This window comes from Felis catus, chromosome C1 (assembly GCF_018350175.1).
Source record: "Felis catus isolate Fca126 chromosome C1, F.catus_Fca126_mat1.0, whole genome shotgun sequence".
Lineage (NCBI taxonomy): Eukaryota > Metazoa > Chordata > Mammalia > Carnivora > Felidae > Felis > Felis catus.
This window is the reverse complement of record NC_058375.1, coordinates 50,509,085-50,536,286: the sequence shown is the minus strand read 5'-3', so window position 1 is coordinate 50,536,286 and position 27,202 is coordinate 50,509,085. Positions and strand designations below refer to the sequence as shown.

The 27,202-nt window shown below is 37.6% G+C and overlaps 1 protein-coding gene across 14 annotated transcripts in view; it reads left to right on the top strand.

Annotated features, from left to right (window-relative positions):
* Positions 1-27,202, top strand: part of TM2D1 (TM2 domain containing 1) — a 129,178-nt gene that overhangs the window by 34,296 nt on the left and 67,680 nt on the right. For 5 of the 14 annotated variants that reach the window (XM_045035935.1, XM_045035936.1, XR_006584342.1 and 2 more), the window contains exon 6: positions 11,719-11,848. In XM_045035935.1, coding sequence (XP_044891870.1) covers positions 11,719-11,829 — 111 coding nt within the window. In that variant the 3' untranslated portion in view covers positions 11,830-11,848. The other 9 variants (XR_006584348.1, XR_006584347.1, XR_006584349.1 and 6 more) reach the window with 7 other exon arrangements.

Here is a 27,202-nt window from a genome sequence, read left to right as displayed (position 1 = left end):
GGAGGAGGCAGCATATGGACCAATAAGATACCAGAATTAAACAAGGAAAATATTTGGTTTCAAAGTTGGAATTTTCCTGTCTTTATTCATAAACATATGCCTAACCAAATATCCTGCCTTCTCTGACTGTGGGACAGGCAAGCAGGCATGAAGAGGCTAAGGTACTTGTGCACATATGCTTGGAAATGGATTTCTCACTTCAAATGAGGATCCAAGGAACTTAATGTATTATTGGGATTCTTTAAGATATCCATAATTCAATGTCTTTGAAACCCATTAGGTAATATTTTCACACTAGGTTCTTTCTTTGGTGACGTCATTGCTTTATAGCTTTATTTATATCAGATTATGGAGTTTTTTGATTCAGCTACTGCTTTCTGGTACATGAATGCCTGAACTTTTGAGAACAAATAGTTTGTTTCTTAAAGATCTTGAATTAAAACTATCGCATTAACAAATATTGAGGCAGAATTAGAGTGTTTGAATTTCTGCAGTAAATTTCTCTAAGTAAGGCGTGTTAATAGGTATTGCCACTTTAGTTTTAGACCGCTTTCAGATTGGAGAAAATATAAGTTTTCAAATGTAGCCAAAATAGGAGATAGAGCCTTATTCTACATGACATTTAATATACTTAACGTGTGATGTTGACTGCTTTAGTTTTTAAGGATTATTTTTTCAGCAAATCAAATGTTTTTAGTATAAATATTATAAACTATGTTAATGTTTTTGACCCAAATATATTTTTTCCAATTTCTCATAGACCTTTTACATTTGTCCATCATCTTTTTGTTTATTCTCTTTTCTCATTCTCTCCATTCTGGTTTTTTTCTTTTTTTCTTTTTGCCATTAAATATTGTTCCCCAGTGAATAGCAATGTTTTTCTATTGGGCTGTGATCCCAGAAACATATTGTGCATGAACTCAAGACCTATAAAAACATACTTGCTTCACAGTGTTTATAACAAAAATCTAGGAAAATCCTCTTTAAAAATATAGGTCTAGTTATTTCAACTTTGAACCAAAATAATATAAAGTATAATGTATATATTGCTAAAGTAAGCTTTACATGTCACTGTATTTACTGAAAATACTTTAATGAATTTATGTAATAAACTTTTGAAGTTTCTTCTTTTTCTGTTCTTAAAAAGTATAGAAATGGCAGTGTGAATTAATAGTATGAAACAATACATAGAATTAATTCAGTTTTTTTGTGCATTCAACAAAAATCTAAATCAGTGATATGTGTGTAGCATACAGTCTTTCAGTTATAAGTAGCTGTTGTATATAATTACAATATATATATATAGTTATTTATAAGGCAGTTCTGAGGATTTTAAAATAAACATTCTTTTGTGCTTATACATTTTTATATGTATGTCATGATGGGTAGATTAGGCATTTAATTTTTTTATCAGAGTAAATATGAGAATATTTTGATTTCATTTAAACTTCTTCCCTTACTTACACAATTTGGACATTTTTAACAATACCAAAACCACTGATGTGGACTGTGCCAAACAAAAAGAAAAGAATGTTTCCTCTCTTAAGTGGAGACAAGATGGCCACAAATCAGAAAGATGGGGATGGGTAGAGGGAAAATGGAAATATGAGTTGGAATGTAGAAAGTTGTTGGAAGAAAGTACATCAGCGGTGCTTTGTGACAATTTAAAAAATTCTATGCATCATGGAAGAAATTACTTTCATTTTTATTCCTATTAGCATTACAGAGTATATCTCCTTAAGGGACTAATAAACTATGTAAATAGTAGAAATTCACAAAAGCAGCATAATTTCAAGACATTAATTAATTTTAAAAATGTATAAAATATCTTGTTAGTTTGGCATTTAATATAGATAATTTTTTTTAGCACTGCATTATATATTGTTTCTGTGTTATTTTTTTTTTAACTTTCAAACACCAGGTTTGACTTTTCACTCATAAATTTCTTTAGAAAAAAAGAAAAGTTTTTGGGGCACCTGGCTGGCTTAGTCTGTTAAGTGTCCGACTTCAGCCCAGGTCATGATCTTGCAGTTCATGAGTTCAAGCCCTGCGTTTGGCTCTGCACTGACAGTGTGGAACCTGCTTCAGATTCTCTCTGCCTCTCTCTCTCTCTCTCTCTCTCTCTCTGCCCTTCCCCCTACCACCCCCAAAATAAACAAACATTTAAAAAAGAAAAAAAGTTTTTAGAATTCCCTATAGCACTGGTAGTTTGCTAAACCAAGAGTATGCCATCAGAAGTTTTGGCTGATTTGAACTGAATGCAGTACACCCTGTGAAAAGTGTAGTTGTGTGCGAATTATGGGGAAAGTGAGAAGCTAAAAAAGATAGTTTTTAAAAGTGCTTTTTTTTTTCTTTAGGCCCTTAAAGCTCTAAATTTCCTGGTGTCACTTGAGAGGTAATAAAATAAAATTGGATACGATAAACTATAAATAGTAGGTTTTATGCCATCAGTGAAAACGGGTTTAGTGAGTACCAGTTAGGTATAATAAGTTGAGGTCCTGCGCTAGAGAAACATACTCTATCCCCAAAGTGGTCTGATAATAAGATCCCACTTATCAGAAATAAAATGTTTCCTTGAGAACTGCAGGCTTAAAATAAAAATGAGTTATCTTGATTTTATCTTGTTTAAATTCTTTGAATTTTACTAAAAATTTTAAAAACCTATGCTTTTCAGTGTAGAACATAAGCAAGGCTTAAGTTGTAGGTTCACTTCTGTGTAAGCCAGTTTGTTTTGTCCAATGCCTAGCTTACATCCTTGCCCTGGGACACACATACTATTGATCAAAAAAAAGGACTAATCATGTAATCACCCTAAATCTGTTACCAGTGCTGGAAAAGTGGATCAAAGTCCTTGATAGTTCACTAGATGTTGGGCAGCAATATATAAAAAGCAGTAGACGTTTTATAGATCTCAGTTCTTTCAAATAGCTCTCTGTATTGTTTATTTAACCCTGGTGTGATTTATTGGGGAAATAAACTAGAAAACTGAGGAGGCTAATAATTTGTGTAGCCTCTGCTCTGTCATGTGACCTTAACTAGGTAGATTTCACTTAGTTCATTTATCAGGTGGGCAGATTTTTATTTAGTGAATTAAAGGAATGTTCAAAAAGTAAAGAGTATTTTAAACTGGCTTTGAGAATCATCCCAAAGCTATGTTTTCCTCAGGAGATATATAATATATGAATCTTACTCATTTCTTGAGGAATAATATTGATATTGGTTATTAAGGATTTATACCAACAAGTCTTTAAATCAGATGAAGTCAAGGGGTCTGAATGTATAACTTCTGGCACTATGTAGGAATTTTGGTGCTTAATTTATTATTTAAATGTTTATTTTGGGGGCACCTGGGTGGCTCAGTTGGTTAGGCAACCGACTTCAGCTCAGATCATGATCTTATAGTTTGTGAGTTCAAGCCCTACGTCGGGCTCTGTGCTAACAGCTCAGAGCCTGGAGCCTGCTTCAGATTCTGTGTCTCCCCCTCTCTCTACTCCTCCCCTGCTCACGCTCTGTGTCTCTCTGTCTCTCAATAATAAATAAATGTTAAAAAAAATTTAAATGTTTATTTTTTATTTTTGAGAGAGAGCATGCATGAGCAGAAATGGGGCAGTGAGAGGGGAACCAAGGATCCCAAGTGGGCTCTGTGCTGACAGCAGAGAGCCCAGCCCATTGTAGGGTTGGAACCCACGAACCTTGAGAACATGACCTCAGCTGAAGTCAGAAGCATAACTGACTGAGCCACCCAGGTGCCCTGGTGCTTAAATGTGACTAATCAGATAGTTTTAATAGCCTCATATTAAAATTAACCACACGCAGAAGTCAGCTATGGACACAGAAGTGTAATTTGACTTTTAAAAGAATATGCATGTATTTTTTTGGGGAGAACTAGGGTGGATACATATTGCATCATGATCCTGTAATTGCAGACAGTGGGGTCATTTTACTTTTTCACCAGGTTAGTAGGTCTTTAGATGATTTGATCTTGCCAGTATTGAACTTGCATTCTTAATATGGAGAAACTCCTAAGTGCATTATATAGAAAAATGGTGCATTGATAGAGTTGTATAAAGTGTTCTTAGTTTTTTCCTTTCCCTTTTTAGTTTCTGCATAACATTTAAATTTGTAAAATAATTTGAGTTACCTAAGCCAGTATGACTTTGTTGACAATGCAAAGCCATTATATGCAAGGGCATAGATTGCTATTGCTGAAGTTCAGATATTGGAGTACTTACAGGTAACCACATTTTTTTCTTGAATTAATTTGTTTTTATTCGAATGTTACTTAAATATACTCAAACAAAATACATTTTCCACTAACAAAATCAAAAGTTTACAAACAAAACTATAACATTAATAAAGTTCAAATGAAGTAAGCTCTTTTTTGATCTGGTAAAAAATAAATCTGGTAAAAAATAATATAAAATTTGCCATTTTAACCTTTTTTAACTTACACAGTTTGGTGGCATTAACTACATTCAGAATGTTGTACAACTGTCACCACAATCTATTTCCAAAATTTTTCACCACCTGAAATGGAAACTCTGTACCCATTAAGCAATAACTCTCCATTTCCCACTCTCCCAACCCCTGGTAACCTCCAATCTACTTTCTGCCTGTATGAATTTGCCTATTCTAGATATTGCATATAAGTAGAATCATATTTTTGTCCTTTTATGTCTGACTTAGTTTACTTTAAATAATGTTCTCAAGGTTCATTGATAATATGGCATGTATTAGAACTTCATTCCCTGTTATAGCTAAAGAACATTCCATTGTATGTATATACTACATTTTGTTTATCCATTCATCTGTTGATGGATACTTGGGTTGTTTCCACGTTTGGGCTATTGTGAATAATTTTTGCTATGAATATTTTTTTGCAAGTATCTATTTAAGCCCCTGTGCAGTTCTTTTGGATGTATACCTAGGAGAAGAGGAACTTTTACATTAAAGCTAATTAAGGAGATGGGGCGCCTGGGTGGCTCAGTTGGTTGAGCACCAGACTTCGGCTCAGGTCATGATCTCACGGTTTGTGGGTTCGAGCCCCACATCAGGCTCTGTGCTGACAGCTCAGAGCCTGGATCCTGCTTCGGATTCTGTGTCTCCCTCTCTCTGCCCCTTCTCCGCTCACACACACACACACACACACACACACACACACACACACTCTCTCTCTCTCTCTCTTTCTCTCTCAAAAATAAATAAATGTTTTTTTTTAAAAAAAGCTAATTGAGGAGAATATCTTCATGACCTTAGATTGGTTAAATTTTTTTAAACAAGATCCTCAAAACATAAATCATAAGGGAAAAAATTATTGAGTATGATTACCTTAAAATTAAGACATTCTGTTTTAAAAAGAATGTCATGGACATAGACCAAGTTAACACTTAATAGACTAAATAAAAGGATACTAGCAATAGGAATTGATATGTGGAATATACAAATAATTTCTGCAAGTTAACAAGATAGAGATCCTAATAGTTAAATGAGTACAGTAAACTAATAGGTGATTGACAGAATCACCTGAATAACTAATACGTAAAAAAATACTTCTGGGCAATTACTCTAAAAAATTTGTATTGCTTCCACAAGGGGACATGAGCAGAGATGTCTGTTGTAGCCTGTTTGTGGGAGCAGGAAGTTGGAACGAACCTAGATGTGAACACTGGTAAGAGAATGGATGCATTCTCTAATGCTAGGCAGCAATTACAAGCACTTACCTAGATGTGTGTATGCCATATGGAAATGTCTTAAAATTATAGCATACTATGAAAACAGTTTAAAACTGAACAAGATCCACAACAGTATTATTTGAATAAATTAAAAAAGCATATTCAAAGAACATGTTTTTTTAAAAAAAATAAACATGTATCCAGCTCATATACCAAATTAAGTGTATGCTCATTTTTTGTGTGGTTAGGTGTATGAGCAGGAATTAGAATTAGAATGGAGATTAGAAGATAAAGAACAAAAAAAGACAGGGAATTTGGTGACCACTTAACATTCTTAACTTTAATATGTATTTCTAGGTTTCCTGATTTATTTTTTTGCTATAGACTTTGCATCTATAGAAAAGCCTATCCTTTTAAGTAAACAATTCAAGATTTTTTTGCACTTAAGCTGCAAATAAAATCTCATGGTGAAGACAATCAGAAACGAATTAAAGAAGAAATTAAATTCCACTCAATTCCTTCAAACCTCCACCATTTTCATAGAAGTAGGGTGTGGTAGGACAAAAGATACCCATGTTAAGTCCCTGGAACCTGGAAGGATTACCTTATTTGGAAACAGAGTCTTTGCAGATGTGATTAAGTTAAGGATCTTGATATGAAGATATCATCCTGTATTATCCAGGTAGGCCTTAAATCCAATGACAAGTGTCCTTATAGGAGACAGAAGGGGAAAAGACAGACACAGAAAAGAAGGCATTGTAAAGACACAGGCAGAGATTGGAGTGATATGGCCAAAAGCCACAGAATGCCTAGCAGTGCTGATTCCTCTCAAAAGCTAGAAGAGGCTTAGAAAGGATTCTCCCCTTAGAGTCTCTGTAGGGCGTGGGGCTGTTGGAGATACCTTGATTTTAGATTTCTGGCCTTAGATCTGTGGGAGATGAATTTCTATTGTTTTAATCCACTGAAGATTGTGGCAACTTGTTATAGTAGCCCCAGGAATCTAATATAGAGGTATTTGACGTGACTTTCTTGTGGTTTTAAGGCTTCTCACGCAAGAGACATTGATGCCCATTGTACAAAACAGCTTCCCACAGTGTAGTGGACCTCCTGTTTCCCTTCTTAGAAGATGAAGATTTGTAGCAACCTCCATTAATTGGACCCATAGATTTCAGAAATCTGCCCCAGCTTATCAAATGGAAATACATCATGGTATAGAATTTGGCTTCAGGCTATTTAAAAAAAAATTTTTTTTTAATGTTTACTTATTTTTTGAGAGAGAGCACCAGCAGGGGAGAGGCAGAGAGAGAGGGAGACACAGAATCCAAAGCAGGCCCGTCATGGGGCTCAAACTCATGAACGGCAAGATCATGACCTGAACCGAAGTCAGACACTCAACTGACTGAGCCACCCAGGTGCCCTGGTTTCAGGCTATTTCTTAGCAAAGAAACAGACTTATAATGATAATTTTAGGTTTTATACTGTGTTGTCAATGAACAAATGGACATAGGCCTATTTAACTGAGTAAAAAAGTTCCCAGTATGGGATATTTTTAGACTTGTGATTTTATAATTAACAACTCAGTAATATACTCGTTATAAAGGAATTTATAATTGGCACATATATTGTACATAAGTGTATATAAGATGCTTAAAAACAGATTTAATTTTTGATTTTGATGAGGGAATATGGATTTGAATAATTAAAAATTTTACAGCAGATAGTTTTCTTAAAAATTAAATCAGATGAACAATTTCTTCTTTGATGGGATAGTTCATAGAAGAGTATATTAACAGCACCTTATACATGTGTTTATATTTAAATTGCAAGGTCATACAAGATGTAGAAATTGTAAAGTACCATATAGATCAACTTACTCTGTTCCTTTTCATATGGATATGAAAAACTGAGATCCAGAGAAGATTCATCCTACAGCTAGTTATTGACTGCTTTCTCTTTACATTTTCCTTTCATCTAGTGCTTTCCCATAGTGACTTACTTTGGTTGTCTTTGGGGCAGCTCTTCCAATTGTTTTAGCAGAGAAATTGCTGTGCTTTGGTGATCTGGTGGTAGCATGTAGGAGGCACTGAAAACAAGTGTTTTTGGCTATAAGTAACAGAACCTCAATTTCAATTTGCTTCAATAATATAGTTTACTATATGATATACCAAGAATCTAGAGATAAGGTAGTTTTAAGATTTATTAATTTTTTTTAAATATTTATTTTTGAGAGAGAGAGGAGGAGGAGAGAGGATCTGAAGTGGGCTCTGTGCTGACAGCAGAGAGCCTGATGCGGGGCTCGAACTCATGAACCATGAGATCACAACCTCAGCCAAAGTCAGATATTCAACTGGCTGAGCCATCGAGGCGCCCCAAGATTTAGAGCTAAAGGATGTAATAAAGGACTGTCCCCTTTCTCTTTCCTTTCTTCCCTCCTATTCCTCCCTCTCTCCTTCCTTCTTCTTCTTTTATTTTTTTTTTTTTTCCATGTTCAGGTCCTTTGGCTAGCATCACTTTGTTGTACAGTGACTTTCAGAGATAGACAAAAAATTGTTTCCTCTCACACATATCTTCTTAAGGGTGGCTATGCCAACAATGAACTTGCGTCATAAGTGGTTGGCTAGAATTAGACTCCACGCCCAGGCTGAACCAGTCTCTGGAAGGAGGACCGGAATTACCTCGATAGAACTAGATGTGGAGGAGCTGAATTAACATAGTTTGAGTGGAGAGAAATGCTGTGATAAGATGACTAAGTTAGTTGCAAAGTTGGATCATGTATTAGCAGGTAATAAATGGTATCTTTGGGGGCTATCTTCTCTATAGAACAGAGGAAACAAAAATTATTATTTGTCTACATGTTAACTGCTAACTTTACAAGATTGTAAAACATCTGGGTCCTAAGAGAAGTAAGGGAGCCTCAGGTAGGCTTATTAGATGCATGTTATCAATAGGTCACTTAATCATATATTTTCCTTATTTCCAGCTTTGAATATTTTTTTTCAACAGGGATAAATGTTGTTAGGGGAGATGGCAAAGGAAGAAAAAGAATGGGATAAAAGTCCTGGTTCCAATCTATGCACATATTCCAAATCAGGCAGTTTTTGGCCATGTGATTTATTTCTACAGGCTGGGCTTTCCTTTTTCTTTGTTCCCCTCACACAGTCTCAAACCACGTTGTAACTCCTAGTCACCATTCTCTTTCTTAGCTTAATGCTCAAAGTAGTTTCCTCTGGGACCTGGGCCACTGAAAAGGTTTAATTAAACTCTTAAATAACATTCATAAATGTCAAGCCAAATGAATTTCATCTTTGGAAAATAAGTCAAAATGCATGACAGCACCTAGCATGGTATTTAGTACATAAGTTCTTTATAAATGTTATATGAGTATTAACATTTATAGTTCACTAGTATAAGCTCTTTGTTGGCAGAGATTCTATCTTATTCACGGTTGTGTGTAGAATGCCTAGCACAGTGCCTGGAGTGTTGTAGCAATTCAGTACTTGTCGAATAGTTTTAAAAGCCAAACTTACTGTAAAAACGAAGCATGCTCTCCAGCAGTGTTCTTCAAATTCTGGTTGTATAACCCCTGAAATATATATATATATATATATATATATATATATATATATATTTTTTTTTTTTTTTTTTTTTAATCCCTACCCTCCACACGTTTTTAAGTTGACATTTAAGTTTTACATCATAAGTTTAAATAGTTGCAAAGGATGTAATTTCTGGTTTCCAAATATTGACATATTTAAGTAAAACTGTTACATCAATTTTAAAATATATCCAACAGAATATAAATACCATAGAATTTTAAATATCATTCATTTAAAAAAAGACACGAATGAACCCTTTGCTAACCATTATAATTTTTAGTTTCTTTATCTCCCAGAATTTTTTAAATTTTTATTTAAACAGATTTTTAAAATATTTATTTGTTGTTGAGAGAGAGAGATAGAGCGTAAGTTGGGGAGGGGCAGAGAGAATGAGTCACAGAATCCGAAGCAGGCTTTAGGCTCTGAGCTGTCAGCACAGAGCCCAACACAGGGCTCAAACTCCCAAACCGCGAGATCCTGACCTGGGCTGAAGTCAGATGCTTCACCAACTGAGCCACCCAGGTGCCCCCCTCCTTGAATTAAAAAAAAAAAAAATGTTTATTTTTTGAGAGAGAGTGTGTGTGCCTGCTCGCATGATTGGGGGAAGGGCAGAGAGAGGGAGACAGAGGATCTGAAGTGGGGTCTGCTCTGACATCAGAGAGCCCCACGCGGGACTTAAACTCATGAACCGTGAGATCACGACCTAGGCCAACATTGGACGCTTAACCAATTGAACCATCCAGGCACCCCTCTCCTTGAGTTTTTACTTCTGGTTCCATTCTCCCAGAGAATTTTATCCTAACGTAATATATTTTTATGTTTGAAAAATCTTCTGATCATTTTCATGATCATGATTTTCATGATTCATTAAAATTAAAAGATTTAAAAATTTTCTGTAATTACTGAATTGTTGTCATTATAATTGTTGACATACTATCAAAACAGCATAAACATATTCTAAATCTAAGCAAATTTTTTTTAAGAGAAACAGTGTGCATACACGCTTGCAAGTGGGGCAGAGGGCAGAGGGAGAGAGAGAGAATCTCAAGTAGTCTCCATACTCAGTGTGGAGCCCCACACAGGCCTCAATCCCGTGACCCTGGGATCATGACCAGAGCTGAAATCAAGAGTCGGACGCTCAACAGACTGAGCCAACAAGGCACCCCTTAGCAAATTATAAGCAAAAAAAGTAAAATGTTATTGGGAATACATCTTTTGAACAAGATGAGGCAGAGCATATTTTTGGACTCTTGATTTTTTGTTTTTGACTCTTGATTAAAGGTTTCCTGAAGTCCATTATTTTGCGTGATCTCTTTGGTACATCAGAGGCAATGTACCATCATAAGATTCAGGTGTGCTCTGATAGCAGGTGTGGTTTAATGTTTTCACGTTAAATTTTTTTTTTTTCAACGTTTATTTATTTTTGGGACAGAGAGAGACAGAGCATGAACGGGGGAGGGTCAGAGAGAGAGGGAGACACAGAATCGGAAACAGGCTCCAGGCTCTGAGCCATCAGCCCAGAGCCCGACGCAGGGCTCGAACTCACGGACCGCGAGATCGTGACCTGGCTGAAGTCGGGCGCTTACCGACTGCGCCACCCAGGAGCCCCATGTTTTCACGTTAGAGAGAGGACCTCGGGGAGAGGGGAGGGAGTGGGGAGCCAGCACGACATCTCCACCATAGCTTGGTATCAGTTGGGTCACTTTTACAAAGAGTATGGGAATAAAGGATCTCAAAATTGATTCCCTTAAAACCATCTGCGTAACTACCTTGGTAAGTCTTTGTGTATTCCTAAGGCCACTGTTCGCAGATTGCTACCTTGAAGGATAATTTGTAGAGATCCTGTCAACTGGGTTGTCAGAAATGTGATTAAGTGGACAAGATGACTGTAATGAGCATGTGTTTTTTTCTATCTCTTTCATTCCATGTGGTTTCTGGAAGGATTGTCAGTCACACTCCCTCACCTCTTACAGGGAGCCTGGCCTAGCCGATCATATTAATCCTATTCCCTTGACTATAGTAATTTGTCCAGCAATAGGCATAAAAAACAAACAGATCAAAGTCCTTCCCTGGAATTGGTATATAAACTCTGAAGATTTTACTTTCTTTCTATTGGGAGCTGCTGAGCTTCGAAGATGTAAATCTGGAGCCGCTGGCAACCAAGCGGGAATGCCTCTGCAGAATGAAGGCAAGGGTTGCAAAACGGCAGGGAGGTCAAACCAAGGGCCTCTGGGGGCCCCGAATTTCAGTCCTTGAGGCCTTGTGATCCTGTGAATTTCTCTAGTATCCTTTCCAGCTGCATGAGCCACTGAGTTACTGTATTTGCTTAAGTTAGTTTAAGTGTATTTTGGTGCTACTGAAATAATTTAGTAAGAACCAAGAAAAGTAAACACAAATTATTGTGAACATATCTTTTGTAAAGTGGTAATTTTGAAAATTTTCTCTTCTAGATTGTTGGACCTTCAGATGGAAGTAGTTACATTATAGATTATTATGGAACCAGACTTACAAGACTGAGTATTACGAACGAGACGTTTAGAAAAACACAGCTATATCCATAAGTATTTTTTAAAAGAAACAGTAAGTAATATGCATATATAATCTTTATTATAGTATATCACCTGTATAAAATTATGAAAATTTGCGAACCGTAGGAAATTTAAGGAGACCATCTAATGTTATAAGCCTCTCATTTTGCTTATGTGGAAACACAGGTCTCCATTTGCCTGAAACATCTCTAGTCTTTTGTAGAGCTTTTTTATGTACACTCATTGTTCCTGCAGTTCCTGATTCAGTCCCTCTTGCTTTGCAGACATTATGGCTAGAAGACAGAGTTCACAACAAAAAGATAACGTCAAAGCAAAAAGATATTTCATAGTATTATAGGATGGTTCTGGAGAAAGCATGTGTTGTAGACACTTCAGTACAGCATGTCTTTGCTTCTGTCCTGCTTTCCTGGGGTCACTATGATCTTTAAACCTCTTTCTTCTTCCCTAAACCTGAAGGTTAATTGAGACTCAACCCTGAATAAGTACTTATTCTAACCTAAAGTTTGGCCCTGCCCATGAGAATTATTAATTGGCCTTAGCTTTAACGAGGTAATACACCATGGCCCCTGGGTGACTCAGTCGGTTAAGCATCCAACTTTGGCCCAGGTCATGATCTCATGGCTCATGAGTTTGAGCCCCATGTTGGGCTCTGTGCTGACAACTCACAGCCTAGACCCTGCTTCGGATTCTGTGTCTCCCTCTCTTTGCCCCTCCCCGCTGCTCACACTCTCTGTCTCCTTCAAAAATAAATAAACATTTTAAAAAATTAAAAAAAAAAAAGGTAATATACCTGGATAAGTCAGAGATATCATCAGTCTTCCTGGCTCAATTCTCTGATTCTCTAGAACTCTGCTACTCCAAGGTTTTTATTTCCAGGGCTGTACCTTAGTCTATTCTAATAAATAATCTTCCAAGAATGTCAGGCTGTTCTCAGGGTTTTGGTAGAAAAATGATTCTCTAGCACTATCTCCTCTACAGTGGTGAAGTTCTGTATAACATGTAGGGTGCAGGGTACTTGTTAGGTGACAGTTCACATTGAACCACCTAGCAGCTTTCAGAAAGAGAAACACAGGCCAGGTGTTCTGGCCACAGCCATAGCCCTAGGGTTTTCAGTTGATTCTATCTCAGAGAGTGCTTCTAGAGGCCAGGAAAGGAACAGACATTTATTTTCTATGCTGCAGTGTATAAATAGGATATGTAGTATAATTTTTGCCACTAAGGTAGATTTTTTTTTCTCTTCTCACAGTAATATTATGAGATATGCTTTATAGTTAGTGTCATGAGGGTTGAACAGTGCCAGACCCTGTCAGGATGTGAGGAATTTGTTCAACTGTCCAAAAAGTTTTTCAAATCTTTTCCTATAAAGAGTCTTTGGGTTCAATATTGAAATGAAGCTCAGAGATCCATCTGTCTCTTCTTGCCAGGGAATAAGTTGAGCCCTGGGGACGTCGAGACTAAGATACAACTAATCAGTACAGAACTGCCTGTCGAATCCGTTCTTCTGTGCCTTCCACTGGTTACTGTGCACTGCCCACCCCACCTCAGCCCCACCAACTCTGTCATTTTGCAATATGCATCTTCATTTTGGAAATTGTTATTCCTGCTCTATGGGAAGGGTTGTGTGGTTTCACATAGCCCTATTTTCATCCTGTAAATTGTTGTGTCTCTTTCAAAGTATACAGATTGTTTTCGACATGGTGAAATTAAGCAACTGCAATTTAGAAAGCAGTTTCATTCTCTGTGGCCTATTAGATCAACTTTTAATTGGGATTCCAGACTCTGATTTGATATTTAAAACTTGAAGGGCTCATTGAGAAGGCAGATCTCTGCACTGCCATTCACATGATCTCCTACAGTAAATATGGCAATGTTCCAAGAGAAAGAAAAAAATGTCCTGAGTAAATGAAACGTTAAAATGTGCATCTACGGTAACCTCACTGGACTCTTAAAATACTGTGTTTTAATGCATTTCTTTTTTCTGTTTTAGGATTTGGGCTTCCTTGATTTTAACAGAGCACTCTCAGTATGTGGGTTTCCAGATTTTCCTTTCTCTTCACACATCACTTTATGGATTCTATATAACTTTGTATTATTGTTGATGTTTTGTTGTTTTACTTAAAAGCATCTTATTCTGAGATTTATTTAATTGGACTTTCTTTGAGAACTGTATGATAATAGAGTCTTTCTTTGGCTACTGTCTATGAGATAAATAGCTTATTACCCCGATATTCCTTAAAGTCTTTCCTAATGGCAGGTTGCCACTTGTCATTTTTGCTTCTGAAAAATAAAAATATGGCCTGTTCACATTTTTTTAGCTCTTTATTGTCAAGAAAACCTTAAATGTTGAATGTAGCTGTCTTCTAAATTTTGATCCTTCAAAACAGCTAATCCGTAGTGTGAACAAATCCCATTACTATATTGCCTGGGGCTGCGGTCATGTATGAGAACCCACCTGTTTTTCTGCGGCTTTCAGATCTGTCTCTGCCTCCGTATCCAGGGAGCGAAAGATCACTGGGGAGTCTGAAACCTTGAGGCAACGCGGATACTTCTGGCACTGATTCAGGCCTCTGAAGTGTGAACTTTTTCCTTTTTGCTTTGGGAGTGATGCACTAGCTTTTGGAAGACCAGCTGCTGACTCGTCTAGCTCAGTGCAGTTATATTTGAAGCTGGATAGACAAGGTGGGAACACCAAACAGATGATTAATGTCTTCCATCTGTTAACACTGCCAGGCAGATGCCGGCACAAGTGCCGGACGTGGTGCACCAGTGTCTGAAGGGAAGGAAGCGGCACCTGAACGCTGGCACGGCCTCTTCTTACCATGCTTACAAGGGTTTTGGGAAGATGGAAATACACGAAATGTTATGTGCTCATCATACCGCCGAGGTTTTTTTAGTAACAGGCATAACGGCTTCACAATTTCTTGAGTCCGGGCTCCCCAAGAGTAACACCATAATTTTTTTTATCACTCATATTACTCAAAAGCATACAGTCTAGTACAGTTGGCTTCCTAACATGTTAGTCACTCAGCAACAGTTTCTGCAGTTGGCGGGTGATTATTAAGTATTGATATGTGAAGTGAATTTGGATCGACTCCTTATACACACAAGGAATGGGCCCTTTGATTCCTTCATTGAAATACTGAGTGTCTACTACATGGGAGGTACTGTTCTAGATGCTAGGATGCAGCAGTGAACAAAAACATGAACAAACATCCCCTCCCTTAAGGCGTTTACGCTCCCCTGGGATCTGTTTTCACAAGCGATAGTATTTTGGGCTGCAGTTAAGCTAGCTGGTAGATGCCCAGTTTCTAGTATTTCCTAGTTCCTTTTGTTTGCAGACAGTGCTTTGAAGTTTAACCTCAGGATCACCTAAGTCCAGATTTGAAGTCTACGTTTCTCTAGCCGTGTACGGTATGAGAAATCCCTGCAATCGAAGCTTGAAGAAGTCCTCTTGATTTCTTGCATAATTGTTCCAGTTATTAACTTGGCCAGGGGGAAAGTGTGTTTCAAAGCAGGTGCTTCTCAAAGTGTTTATTCAAATAAGCTATACTCCAAAAGGGTTGTAGGTAAAATCTAGAAATAGTCTCTTCACAGTGCATTCTTAAGCCTGTAGACTTTATTTTCTTTATAATTTCCTAAATTTATACGACAAGAACACCTCAGCTTTTCCACTTTGCTTAATTCCCTGTTGCCTAAAATATGTACTTCTGTAACAAATGGTTTTTCTGTGTCTTATTATTTATTTTTTGTGTGAATATATTTAATACATATAATTTCAGTTTTTGTTTTATTTTGCTTTCATGGAGCACATTTTATTATGGCTATTTGTTAGTAGTGTCTCTGAGTACAAATTGTATGTTAAGGCCTCTGTAGGAGATGTTTTATGTAACCCTACTTTTAGAGCAGTGGCCAAAATTGTGGGAGATGAATTAACTCAATCATTCCTTGGGTTACTCCTAAACCCTCTAGGATGGAATGGAATGGATTCTTTCAATGCTACATAAACAGTTAGTGTTTCTGTAGAAATATTTACAAATGGTACTGCTTTAGCCTGAAAGAATTAATACAGTTTCCAGAAGTACCTCTTTACCCAGGAGGGTTTCTTACCTACAGTATATTAGAATAAAAGATCTTTTTAAGACTTCAAAGATTGTGCTATGTGTATGGCTAGCATCTGTTCATGGGATTTCTAGGACTATAAGAAATACCGGTTTGTGGGTGTGTTTTGTTTTTGTTTTGCTTTACAAAAAAATGCATGTCTTTTCTCCTTATTTTAACCTAGATGCTTAAGGCTAAGTTAAGTATATAATACTGATAAGCAACTAGGAAACTACAACAGATCTAATAGCAAGGACTAGCAAGAAGAAAAATTAATTCTTAACAAGTATAAGTCTAAGATGTTGGTTCCTCTTCCTGATTCAAACATCTTAACTGTAGATGTTCCTCGGGGTTCTGACACCTTCTCCTTTTCTCCCATTAACTCAGCATCTATTTTGCTTTTTTCTATTTACAAAATTAATACAAACCTAATGCAGAAATTCTGGGAAACACCAAAAAGTGCAAAGAAGAAAGCTCATTCCATAGCTCAAAGACAACAATGTTAGTGTTTTTATGTATGTCCTAGTAGTTTTTCCATGCACGTATGTACATTTTCTTCACAAAAATGATATAGTACCCATACTGTTCTGTAGCCTGCTGCTTCACATTGTAAAGATTTTTCTATTTCAATAAATATTCTTTTACAACACCATTTTTAATGGCTGCAGAGTACTCCATGTCTCCAAGTCATAATTTATGTAATTCCTTTGTGTATTCTTTGGTATTGAAGTTATTACAATAAATGAGCAATACATGTTTATGATTCTTTTTCTCTAGAATTGCCATTCTTAGTCAAAAAGTGCTCATACATTAAAGTTCTAGATACCCATATTAGTCCTAGTTAACCAGGGTTAACTGAAAGAATGAGGTCAAACAGCCCAGAGCCAAGTTCAAACAAAACCATAGTCAACTCTCAGTTGTCCTGGTGCAGATTAACTGTAGATCAGGTACTGCAGGGACTTGTAAAACTACCCCTGCTCTGCACTCAGGCCACTGCTCATTGGTACTAAATTCTGTCCCTCCCATCCCCAAGGGGCTGTAGAAGAGCAACTGTTTGAGAACAGGATGGCTGCTGGAGAAAGGATGTGGTCATGAGTATTGGGGAATGGGATACTGAATAGTTGACTGAGTTATCTGACGCCCTCCAGAAAGCTTCAAGACAGAGGCATTTTAAGGAGGAGTAAGTAGGGGGTGATTCCAAAAGAAACAATAGGGTGGCGTGAAATGGGGAAGCAAAAGAATGTAAAAAAGTATGCGACTATGAAACAAATGCAGAGATCAGAGCCTTAAAGAGAAGGACAGATTAAAACAAAGCGAGAAAAGAGAGATCCCAGTGCACTCAAGGAAAGAGAAGCCCCCCAACATCCTTCCTGCTTAGTCATAAAACACAGCTGAGCCCCCTTTTCCATTGTCATGGTCGATACCAACTTTATCAACTTTTCCATTAAAGCCAAACTCAACTTAGTACAGTCAATGATGGACTGTTGTCTATATGCCAGGCGGATCCCTTGTATAACTGACTGTGTAATGGCTGAAACTGAGAAATTGGGGCAGAAGTAAGGATTGCTAAGGATCCAAGATTTGAATGATTATCATGCACACACAAAGGAACCTATGCAGATGACTGCTTAGTACAGAGAGTAACTCAGCAAGTGTAACTCATGTACATGTCTAACCAGATAAATATGGAGCCCCTCCTTCTAATTCTTTAAAAAAAATTTTTTTTTTTTTTAACTTTTACCTATTTTTGAGAGACAGAGCATGAAAGAGGGCAGAGCAGAGAGGGTGGAAACACAGAATCCAAAGCAGGCTCCAGGCTCTGAGCTGTCGGCCCAGAGCCCGATGCAGGGCTCGGACCCACAACTGTGAGATGATGACCTGAGCCAAAGTCCGACGCATAACAGCCTGAGCCACCCAGGTGCCCCAGCCCTCCTTCTAATTCTTAAAAGATAGAGTACCTATGACTTCCTTTACCATTTTTTTCTGTTGCCAGTTCATATAGCAATATGCTATAACATGAATTATTATTCCACTTACCCATTTGCTCTGTTATGAACTGAGTATTGTTAAATGCACTCAGTTTTTGATGTTGTTTTGGAAAAAAAAAAGTAGAAAGCTTATTCATAATAGTCTTTATTTTCCCATACTAAGAGGGGAAGGGAGATAGGTAAATTTGGAAAGTGAAAAAAGTTACTAATTAGGAATGAATAAAAGAATTTGGGGGGCACCTGGGTGGCTCAGTCAGTTGAGCATCAGGTCATGATCTCATGGTTCATGAGCTTGAGCCCCACATCTGGCTCTCTGCTGTCAGTGCAGAGCCTGCTTCGAATCCTCTGTCTCCCTCTCTCTCTGCCCCTCCCCTGCTCTCTCTTGCTCTCTCTCTCTTTCAAAATAAATAAACTTAAAAAAAAAAAAAAGAATTCTGAACAGCACTGAGTACCCAAATGAGTCCTGGATTAATGCGTTTGTAGCTAAATTGATGAGCATGGTAACAGTTATTTCTATTCCCTCTCTCTCTTTTGCGTAAGTAATCTCTGTGCCCAACATGGGGCTCAAACTCACAACCCTGAGATCAAGAGCCAGATGCTTTATTAACTGAGCCAGCCAGGTGCCCTCCTATTGTCTTTTTAAACAGAGCCTCGTGTTTGCTTTGGTAGCACATATACTAAATAGAGCCTAATATCTTAATTCTTAGTAAACTATCAATGCTCTTAAAGCTAGTCATTGTCTGATGGAAACAATGTTATCTGCCTTCTTAGAAAATAGATATTTTTAGGAAAAAAAATAAAAATATTCAGGCTTATAATAAATAAATAACTAATAAAAAGAAAAGTTAAAAAAATATTGAGGCTTAAAGTCTTGACATTTCAAGAAGATTTTAACTTGTTGAAAGTTCCTTTTATCACTCTCCATGTGCAAGATGTTCTACTAAGTTCACTTTACATATTTTTTTCCTTTTTTTTTTTCATTTTAGATATGGTGTGAATGGGGAAGAGGAGCAGAGGGAGAGAAAATCTTAAGCAGGCTGTATATTCACTGCATAGCCCAATGTAGGGCTCGATCCCACAACCCTGGGATCATGACCTGAGCCTAAATCAAGAGTCAGATGCTCAACTGACTGAGCCACCCAGGTGCCCCACTCATTTTATATTTAAAATGATTTAGTCCTTGCAATATTTCTGTAGGATCTTTCTAAACAGTTAATATCATTATCCCCACTTTCCAGATAAGTAAATTGAGTCCCACAAAAATTGAATGACTTGATCAAGGCCATGAAATAAGTGGTGAAGCGAGGATTTAAACCCAGGTCTATATCTGCTATCCTGCAATGTGATAGTTATATCTATCTAATTCTATGAGACACTGCTAATGATTGTGTAATAAGAGAGTTTTCTTACCATGTTTTTTTAGTGTTATCAGTATGGCAGTTATTTGCCTATACTGAGCCTTTTTGCTTAACTAATAGTTTGCTGGTTTAAAAAAAAAAACTTATTTAGGGGCGCCTGGGTGGCTCAGTAGGTTAAGTGTCTGACTTCAGCTCAGGTCATGATCTCACAGTTCGTGAGTTCAAGCCCTGTATCAGGCTGTGCTGACAGCCCAGAACCTGGAGCCTGCTTCGGATTCTGTGTCTCCCTACCACTCCGCCCCTCCCCCACTCATGCTCTGTCTCTGCCTCTCAAAAACAAATAAATGTAAAAAAATTATAAATAAATAAAACTTACTTCCTTAAACTTCTCCACTTTACATCATGCAGATGCCAACATGTTTTATGAATATCTAAATGAGACTGACAGAGCAATGATTTTCCAAAACCCAAAGATTTTTCTGTTGCCACCTGATCTGATATTTGCAGCACTTTCTGGACCAAAAGTCTGATTATGTTTGTATGACAGGGAAAGAGATGTTAGGTAGGACCATACTGTCACACTCTGCTTTAGTCTTGCTGAGGTCAGATGATGACAGAGACATCTGTAGATGTTTGCAGGTGATTTTTATTTAGTTAGGGTGATTTTTTTTGGCTTATCTGAATTTTCTAATTTTTCCACAATAAACATGCATTTTTTGCATGCACGTATTTGGCAAAATAAGTAATAGTATGGGTAAATTAGAAGGAAAAAACCAAGAAAGTCTTGTTCTTGTCTTCTCTCCTTCCTCAAGATACACTTACCCTAATCTCTGATGTGACTCTGACTTTAAACAATAAATAGTACATTTAAAAGAAAAAGGCTTTTTGTCTTCTGTCTTTGTCACTTGTTTTGTGACTGAGCACATAATGGTTCTTAGCCCATCTATCTTCATATACTCGGGGATAATAATGGGGCACCTGGTTGGCTCAGTCAGTTAAGCATCTGACTTCGGCTTAGGTCAGGATCTCACAATCCATGAGTTTGAGCCCCACATCAGGCTTTGTGCTGACAGCTCAGAGCCTGGAGCCTGCTTTGGATTCTGTCTCCCTCTTTCCCTGTCCCTCCCCTACTCTTGCTCTGTCTCTCTCTCTCTTTCTCAAAAATAAACATTAGAAAAAAAATTGTAATATGTGAAAAATAAATAAATAGGGATAATAATATTATTAGGTGATGTTGAGAGATTAAGATGACATAAATAATAGTCACTACTTATTGACATATTTTAAAGGAATAGAATGATGGTGTTAGACATTGGGTGGGGGTCGGGTGTCCATGTGGAATTTGCAAGGGCTTCCTCATACTTGGGCTACAGTGTGGTCACATGTTGAGTAAAATACCAGTGGACTCGAAAGTTCCTTTTACGGAAAGAAGGTGAGATGTGTTCTTGGGACATTGTGTACCTACATTTTTCTTACCTCCACTATTGTTATGGTTATACATAGCCACTCTGTAATAAGGGCCAAAAATGTCTTTCTCAAAAAAGTAGTCTTGTTGGTACCTGTCACTCCTTGAAGACTTTCCTTACATAAGGAAAGGCTGCAATGTTGCAGATTTTGTTTTTGCTCTTTAATATGAAGTTCTGTGGAGATATTTATCTAATACATTTAGAAAGGTTGCTGTGAGGCAGAAATGTTGCTACTTTCAGCCCAAATTAAGGTTAATTGCAAGCAATTGCTATGCCATACAATGGAATGTTGCTTTTGCCCTGTCAGTGTTAGCAATATATGCCAAGCATGTGGAAATTAAAACTTGAAAAATGATTAATGTTAGAGCTCTTTGGCTGCATGTGCCAAAGAAAAACGTTGTCTTACCAGAACACTTTAAAAAGTGTGTGGCGTTTGGAACTTTTAATCATGTGAGCCCGTTTTACATTTAACAGGCTGTGATTATGACGGCTCAAGGTACTGTCTGGTTTTCAGACAAACCTCAAAATGTGACTACTCATTTGAATGAATGAAATCCCTTTATTATTGCAACATTAGAAACATTCGGGAAATTGGCATGAATTCTTTATATGACTTGTGATCGAGTCAAGGTGTTGGAGTGAAGTGGCCTGAGACATCCCACAAATTGTTCTAACTAAATGCAGCAAGTCTTTAAAAAGGAATTCAAAACAAATGAATTTATTGTTTATTAGTTCTCAACTATATATTGGCCTCCTGTGTATGCCTTCTGGTCCTGCCCGTGTATGTATATGCACAGTATATTCTCCACACAGCAGCCAAAGCGATAAAAGCAAATGAGAATGTTACATTCATGCTGATTTTTTTTTAAATGTTTATTTATTTATTTTTGAAAGAGAGAGAACAAGAGGGAGATGGGCAGAGATAGAGGGAAACAGAGACTTCCAAGCAAACTCTGTGCTGTCTGCACAGAGCCCATTGTGGAGCTCATGACCTGGGTGGAAATCAAGAGTGGGACGCTCAACCGACTGAGCCACCCAGGCGCCCCATCTTTCTGCTAATTCTTAATGGTTTCCTGTCATGCTTCAAATATGCCAAAGTGGTTCCCACCTCAAGATTTTCATACGGGCTCTTTCCTTTGCCTAGAATGCTCTTTCCCAGGTCTTTGCAAGGCTTGCTTCCTCATTTGTTTGAGTCTCTGCTCAACCCCCCTACCCTGACTGTCCTTTTCAAGTACCACCCCAGTCAGTCCTCCACTGATCATTCTCTGAGACCTTATCCCACTTCATTTCTCTTCACAGCGCTAATGCTAGCTGAAATGATGTGCATTTACTTATTTTCTCTTTTTTTCCTCTACTAGAATGTAAGCTTGGTGAGGGCAGGGACTTTCTCTTGGATATTGAGGTACCATCAGTGCTTAGAACAGTCTCTGGAACATAATAAGTTCTCAAAGGATATTCTCACTAGAATGGGAACACTAGAATGGGTTAGTAGGAATATAAATTAATCTGAGATTAAATAACCTGCTTTGAATAATTTACTTTAGGAGTTGGCATCCAAATATGATTTCAACCCTAATTCTTGTCTATGGGGAGGAAATGAGCCTCTGCCGATTTACTCAAGTCCTTGATGGTCCCAGTGCTTAGAACAGTGCCTGGCATAGCATAAGAATTTTATCAACATTAAAGTCTTACCATAGAATGAGTGATTGCTAGAGGTGGTTCTCAAAAAAAGGCCAGCAAGTAGACTATCAGAGATAATAGGAAGGAGGTGGATGGGGGGGCCTGAGGGCTACTAAATCACCTAATTTATGTCATATTATTATATGTCATTATGTACTTTCCTGACCTGATTATCTTGTGGTAAGAAGAATAATAACCTTCTGGAGCTATCCACGTCCTAATCTCCAGAATCTGAGAATATGTTACTTTATGCGACAACAAGGACTTTGCACATGTGATTAAGTTAAGGTCTTAAAATGGGAAGACTATCCTGGATTACTTGGGTTGGTTCAATACAATTACAAGAGTTCTTACGAAGGAAAGGGGGAGGAAAGAGAGCCGAAGACAGATGACTGACCGGGAGGCTAGAAAGTAAAGCGATTTGAAGAATTCTGCACTATTGTCTTTGAAGACAGAGGGCAGGACCATAGGCCAAGGAATGTAGGTGGGCACAAGAAGCTAGAAAAAGAAGGAAAGGCATTCTCCCCCTGGATCCTCCAGTTTTAGTGTACGTGCTGCCCAAGTCAGCACCGCCCCGAAGCCTGCAGAGGAATAGAACTCTACTGATATCTTGATTTTCACCTGGTAAGACCCGGTTCAGACTAGTAATTTCCAGAACTGTAAATTCTAAATGTGGGTTGTTTTAAGCTACTAAGTCTACTGTAATTTGTTACCGCAGCACTAGGAAACTACTACAGTTGGTACTTTCAAAGTGAGTTACTTATAGATAGCATGTTGCTGGATCATCCCTTTGTTTCCATTCTGCTGGTCTTTGTCTTTTAGTGGATATGTTTAGATCATTTGCATGTAAATTAATTACCGACGTGTTAGGGCTTAGGTCTGCCATTTATTACTTGTTTTTTGTCTTTCTCTGTTTCTCATTCTGTTTCTCTTTTTTGCCTCGTGGGCATTACCTGAACTTTTTTCTTTTTTTTAATCAATATTTATTTACTTACAATGCTTTTGAGCATATCACCCTGCATAATTTGTTTTTTAGTGGTTGCTCTGGACATTACACTATATATACATAACTTATCACAGTGTACTGGTATCAATATTTACCTACATTAGGTCCCTTTACCTTTTCCACTTTTTTTTAAAAACATATTTTTAAAGTAATCTCTACCCCAACCTGGTGCTTGAACTCATAACCCCAAGATCAAGGGGGTTATGATCCACTGACTTAAGCAGCCAGACACCCCCACCTTTTCCACTTTTAAAATGTCACAGAGGTGCCTGGGTGGTTCAGTCATTAGCATCCAACTCTTGGTTTTGGCTCAGGTCATGATCTCACAGTTTATGAGTTCAAATCCCATGTCAGTCTCTGTGCTAACAGAGAGCTCCCTTTCTCTGCCCCTCCCCTCTCAAATTAAATAAACATTTTAAAAAAGTGAAATAAAATGATATAGCAGCAATAGGAAACTAAGACAAGCCTCAAAACCCTATTTCACACACAGCTACATAGCCCTGTGGGCTCAGGCGTTAAACTTCCCAGGTTCAAATTCTACCCTCTGCAGTTAACATGGTGTATGGCCTTGGGCAAGATATCACCCCTCCGAGTCTCAGTTTCCTCATCCATAAGTCGGAAAGGAAGCAGTAATAGCAAACTACTCATTAAACATTTTTATTTCCTCAGGACCTATATGCAACATTTTCAAAATTGGTCTCATCTTCTTCTTTTTTGATATAATTTTAGGTCTTAGAGAAGTTTTAGGTTCACAGAAAAACTGAGCAGAGGTAGAGATGAGCCCCCACACAAGCATAGCCTGCCCCATTATCAACATCTCCCACCAGAATGGCACTTTGTTATAATAGACAAACCTGAAGCCACACATCATAATCACCCAAAGTCCAGAGTTTACATTAGGGTTGTGGGTTTATGGGTTTGCACAAGTGTATAGTAACATGCATCCACCATTATATCATACAGAGAATTTTCACAGACATAAAAATCCTCTGTGCTCTGCCTATTCATCCCTCCCTCCCCCCTAGCCCCTCGTAACCACTAATCTTTTTACTGTTTCCATAGTTTTGCCTTTTCCAGGATGTCATATAACTGGAATCATACAGTATGTAGCCTTTTCAGATTGACTTCTTTCACTCAGCAATATGCATCTAAGATTCCTCCCTGTCTTTTCATGGCTTGATAAACTCAATTCTGTTAGTGCTGAATAATATTCCATTGCTTGGATGTACCACAGTGTATTTACCCATTCATTCACTGAAGAGCATCATGGTCATTTTGAAGGTTTGGTAATTATGAATAAAGCTGCTGTAAACATCTGTGGGAAGGTTTTTGTGTGGACTGGTTTTCAACACCTTTGGGTAAATACGAAGGAGCATGATCGCTGAAATGTGTGGTAAGAGTATGTTTAGTTTTGAGAGAAACCTTTAAACTGTCTTCCAAAGTGGCCATGTTATTTTACATCTCCACTAGCAATGAATGAGTTTCTGTAGCTCCACATCACCAGCACTTGGTGTTGTCTGTGTTTTGAATTTGTGGTCATTCTAATCACTATGTCGTGGTATCTTGTCTTAATTTGCACTTTTCTTATGACATACGACGTGAAGCCGCTTTTCATGTGATTATTTGTAGATCTCCTTTGGTGAGGTCTGTTAAGGTCTTTGGCCCATTTTCAGTCATGTTATTTGTTCTCTTATTGTTGAGTTTTAAGAATTCTTCATGTACTTTGGATAATAGTCTTTTCTCAGATGTGTCTTGTGCAAATATTTTCTCTCAGTCTGTGGCTTGTCTTCTCATTCTTTTGAAAGTACCTTTCACAGAGCAGAAATTTCTAATTAGATTGAAGTCCAGCTTATCAATTATTTCTTTCATGGATTGTGCCTTTGGTGTTGTATCTAAACAGTCATCACCAAACCTGAGGCCATCTAGATTTTCTCCCATGTTATCTTCTAGGAGTTTCATAGTTTTGCAGTTTACATTTAGATCTGTGATCCACTTTCTGTTAACTTTTGTGAAGGGTGTAAGCCCTATATCAATCTTTTTTTTTTTTTTTTTACATGTGGATGCCCAGTTGTTCCACCACCAGTTGTAGAAAACTCATCTTCATTTCTAAGTATATTCCTTCTGCATCATTAGCATGGGAGGCAACAGCACCTTTGCCAAGACAGAAACTCAGCAGTTATCTTTTTTTTTTTTAAGATTTTTTTTTCTTTAAGTAATCTCTATGCCTAAGGTGGGGCTTGAACTCACAACTCCGAGATCAAGAGTTGCAGGTTCCTCTGAGCCAGCCAGGCACCCATTAGCAATAATCTTTTGTTTTTTAACTTATTTCTTTAAATTCAAGTTAGTTAACAATGTAGTATTAGTTTCAGGAACAGAGCCCAGTAATTCACCACTTCCATATAACACCCAGTGCTCATCCCAACAAGTGCCCTCCTTACTGCCCATCACCCATTTAGCCCATCCGTCCACCTAACACCCCTCCAGCAACCTTTAGTTTCTTCTCTGTATTTAAGAATCCCTTATGATTTGTCTTCCTCTCTGTTTTTATTTTTCCTTCCCTTCCCCTATGTTCATCTGTTTTGTTTCTTAAACTCTACATATGAGTGAAATCGTATAGTATATGTCTTTCTCTTATATTTTCGCTTACCATAATATACTCTAGTTCCATCCACCTTGTTGCAAATGGCAAGATTTCATTCTTTTTGATTGTCAAGTAATACTCCATTGTAAATATATATACACCATGTCTTCTTTATCCATTCATCCATGGATGGACATTTGGGCTCTTTCCATACACTGGCTATTGTTGATAGTGCTGCTTAATAAAAATTGGTGTTCGTGTGCCCCTTTGAAACAGAATTTTTGTATCCTTTGGATAAATACCTAGTAGTTTAAATTCTGGATTGTAGGGTAGCTCTGTTTTTAATTTTTAAAGGAAACTCCATACTGTTCTCCAGAGTGGCTGCACCAGTTTGCATTCTCACCAACAGTGCCAAAGGATTCCCCTTTCTCCGCATCCTCCCCAACATCTGTTGTTTCCTGAGTTGTTAATGTTAGCCATTCTGACAGGGGTGAGGAAGTATCTCATTGTGGTTTTGATTTGTATTTTCCTGATGATGAGTGATATTGAGCATCTTTTCATGTGTCTGTTAGCCATTTGGATGTTTTCTTTGGAAAAGTGCCTGTTCATGTCTTTTGCCCATTTCTTCACTGGATTATTTGTTTTTTGGGTGTTGAGTTTGATAAGTTCTTTATAGATTTTGGATACTAACCCTTCATCAGATGTCATTTGCAGATATATTCTCCCATTCCATTGGTTGCCTTTTAGTTTTATTGATTGTTTCCTTCACTGTGCAGAAGCTTTTTATCTTGATGAAGTCCCAATAGTTCATTTTTGCTTTTTGCTTCCCTTGCTTCAGAGATATGTCTAGTAAGACGTTGCAGCGGCCGAGGTCAAAGAGGTCATTGGCTGTTTTGCTCTCTAGGATTTTGATGGTTTCCTCTCTTACATTTAGGTTTTTTATCCATTTTGAGTTTATTTTTGTGTATGATGTAAGAAAGTGATCCAGGTTCATTCTTTTGCATGTCGCTGTCCAGTTTTCCCAAAACCATTTGCTGAAGAGACTGTCTTTATTCCATTGGATATTCTTTCCTCTTTGTCAAAGATTAGTTGGACATACATTTGTGGGTTTATTTCTGGGTTCTGTATTCTGTTCCGTTGATCTATGTGTCTGGTTTTGTACCAGTAGCATACTGTCTTCATGATTACAGCTTTGTAATACAGCTTGA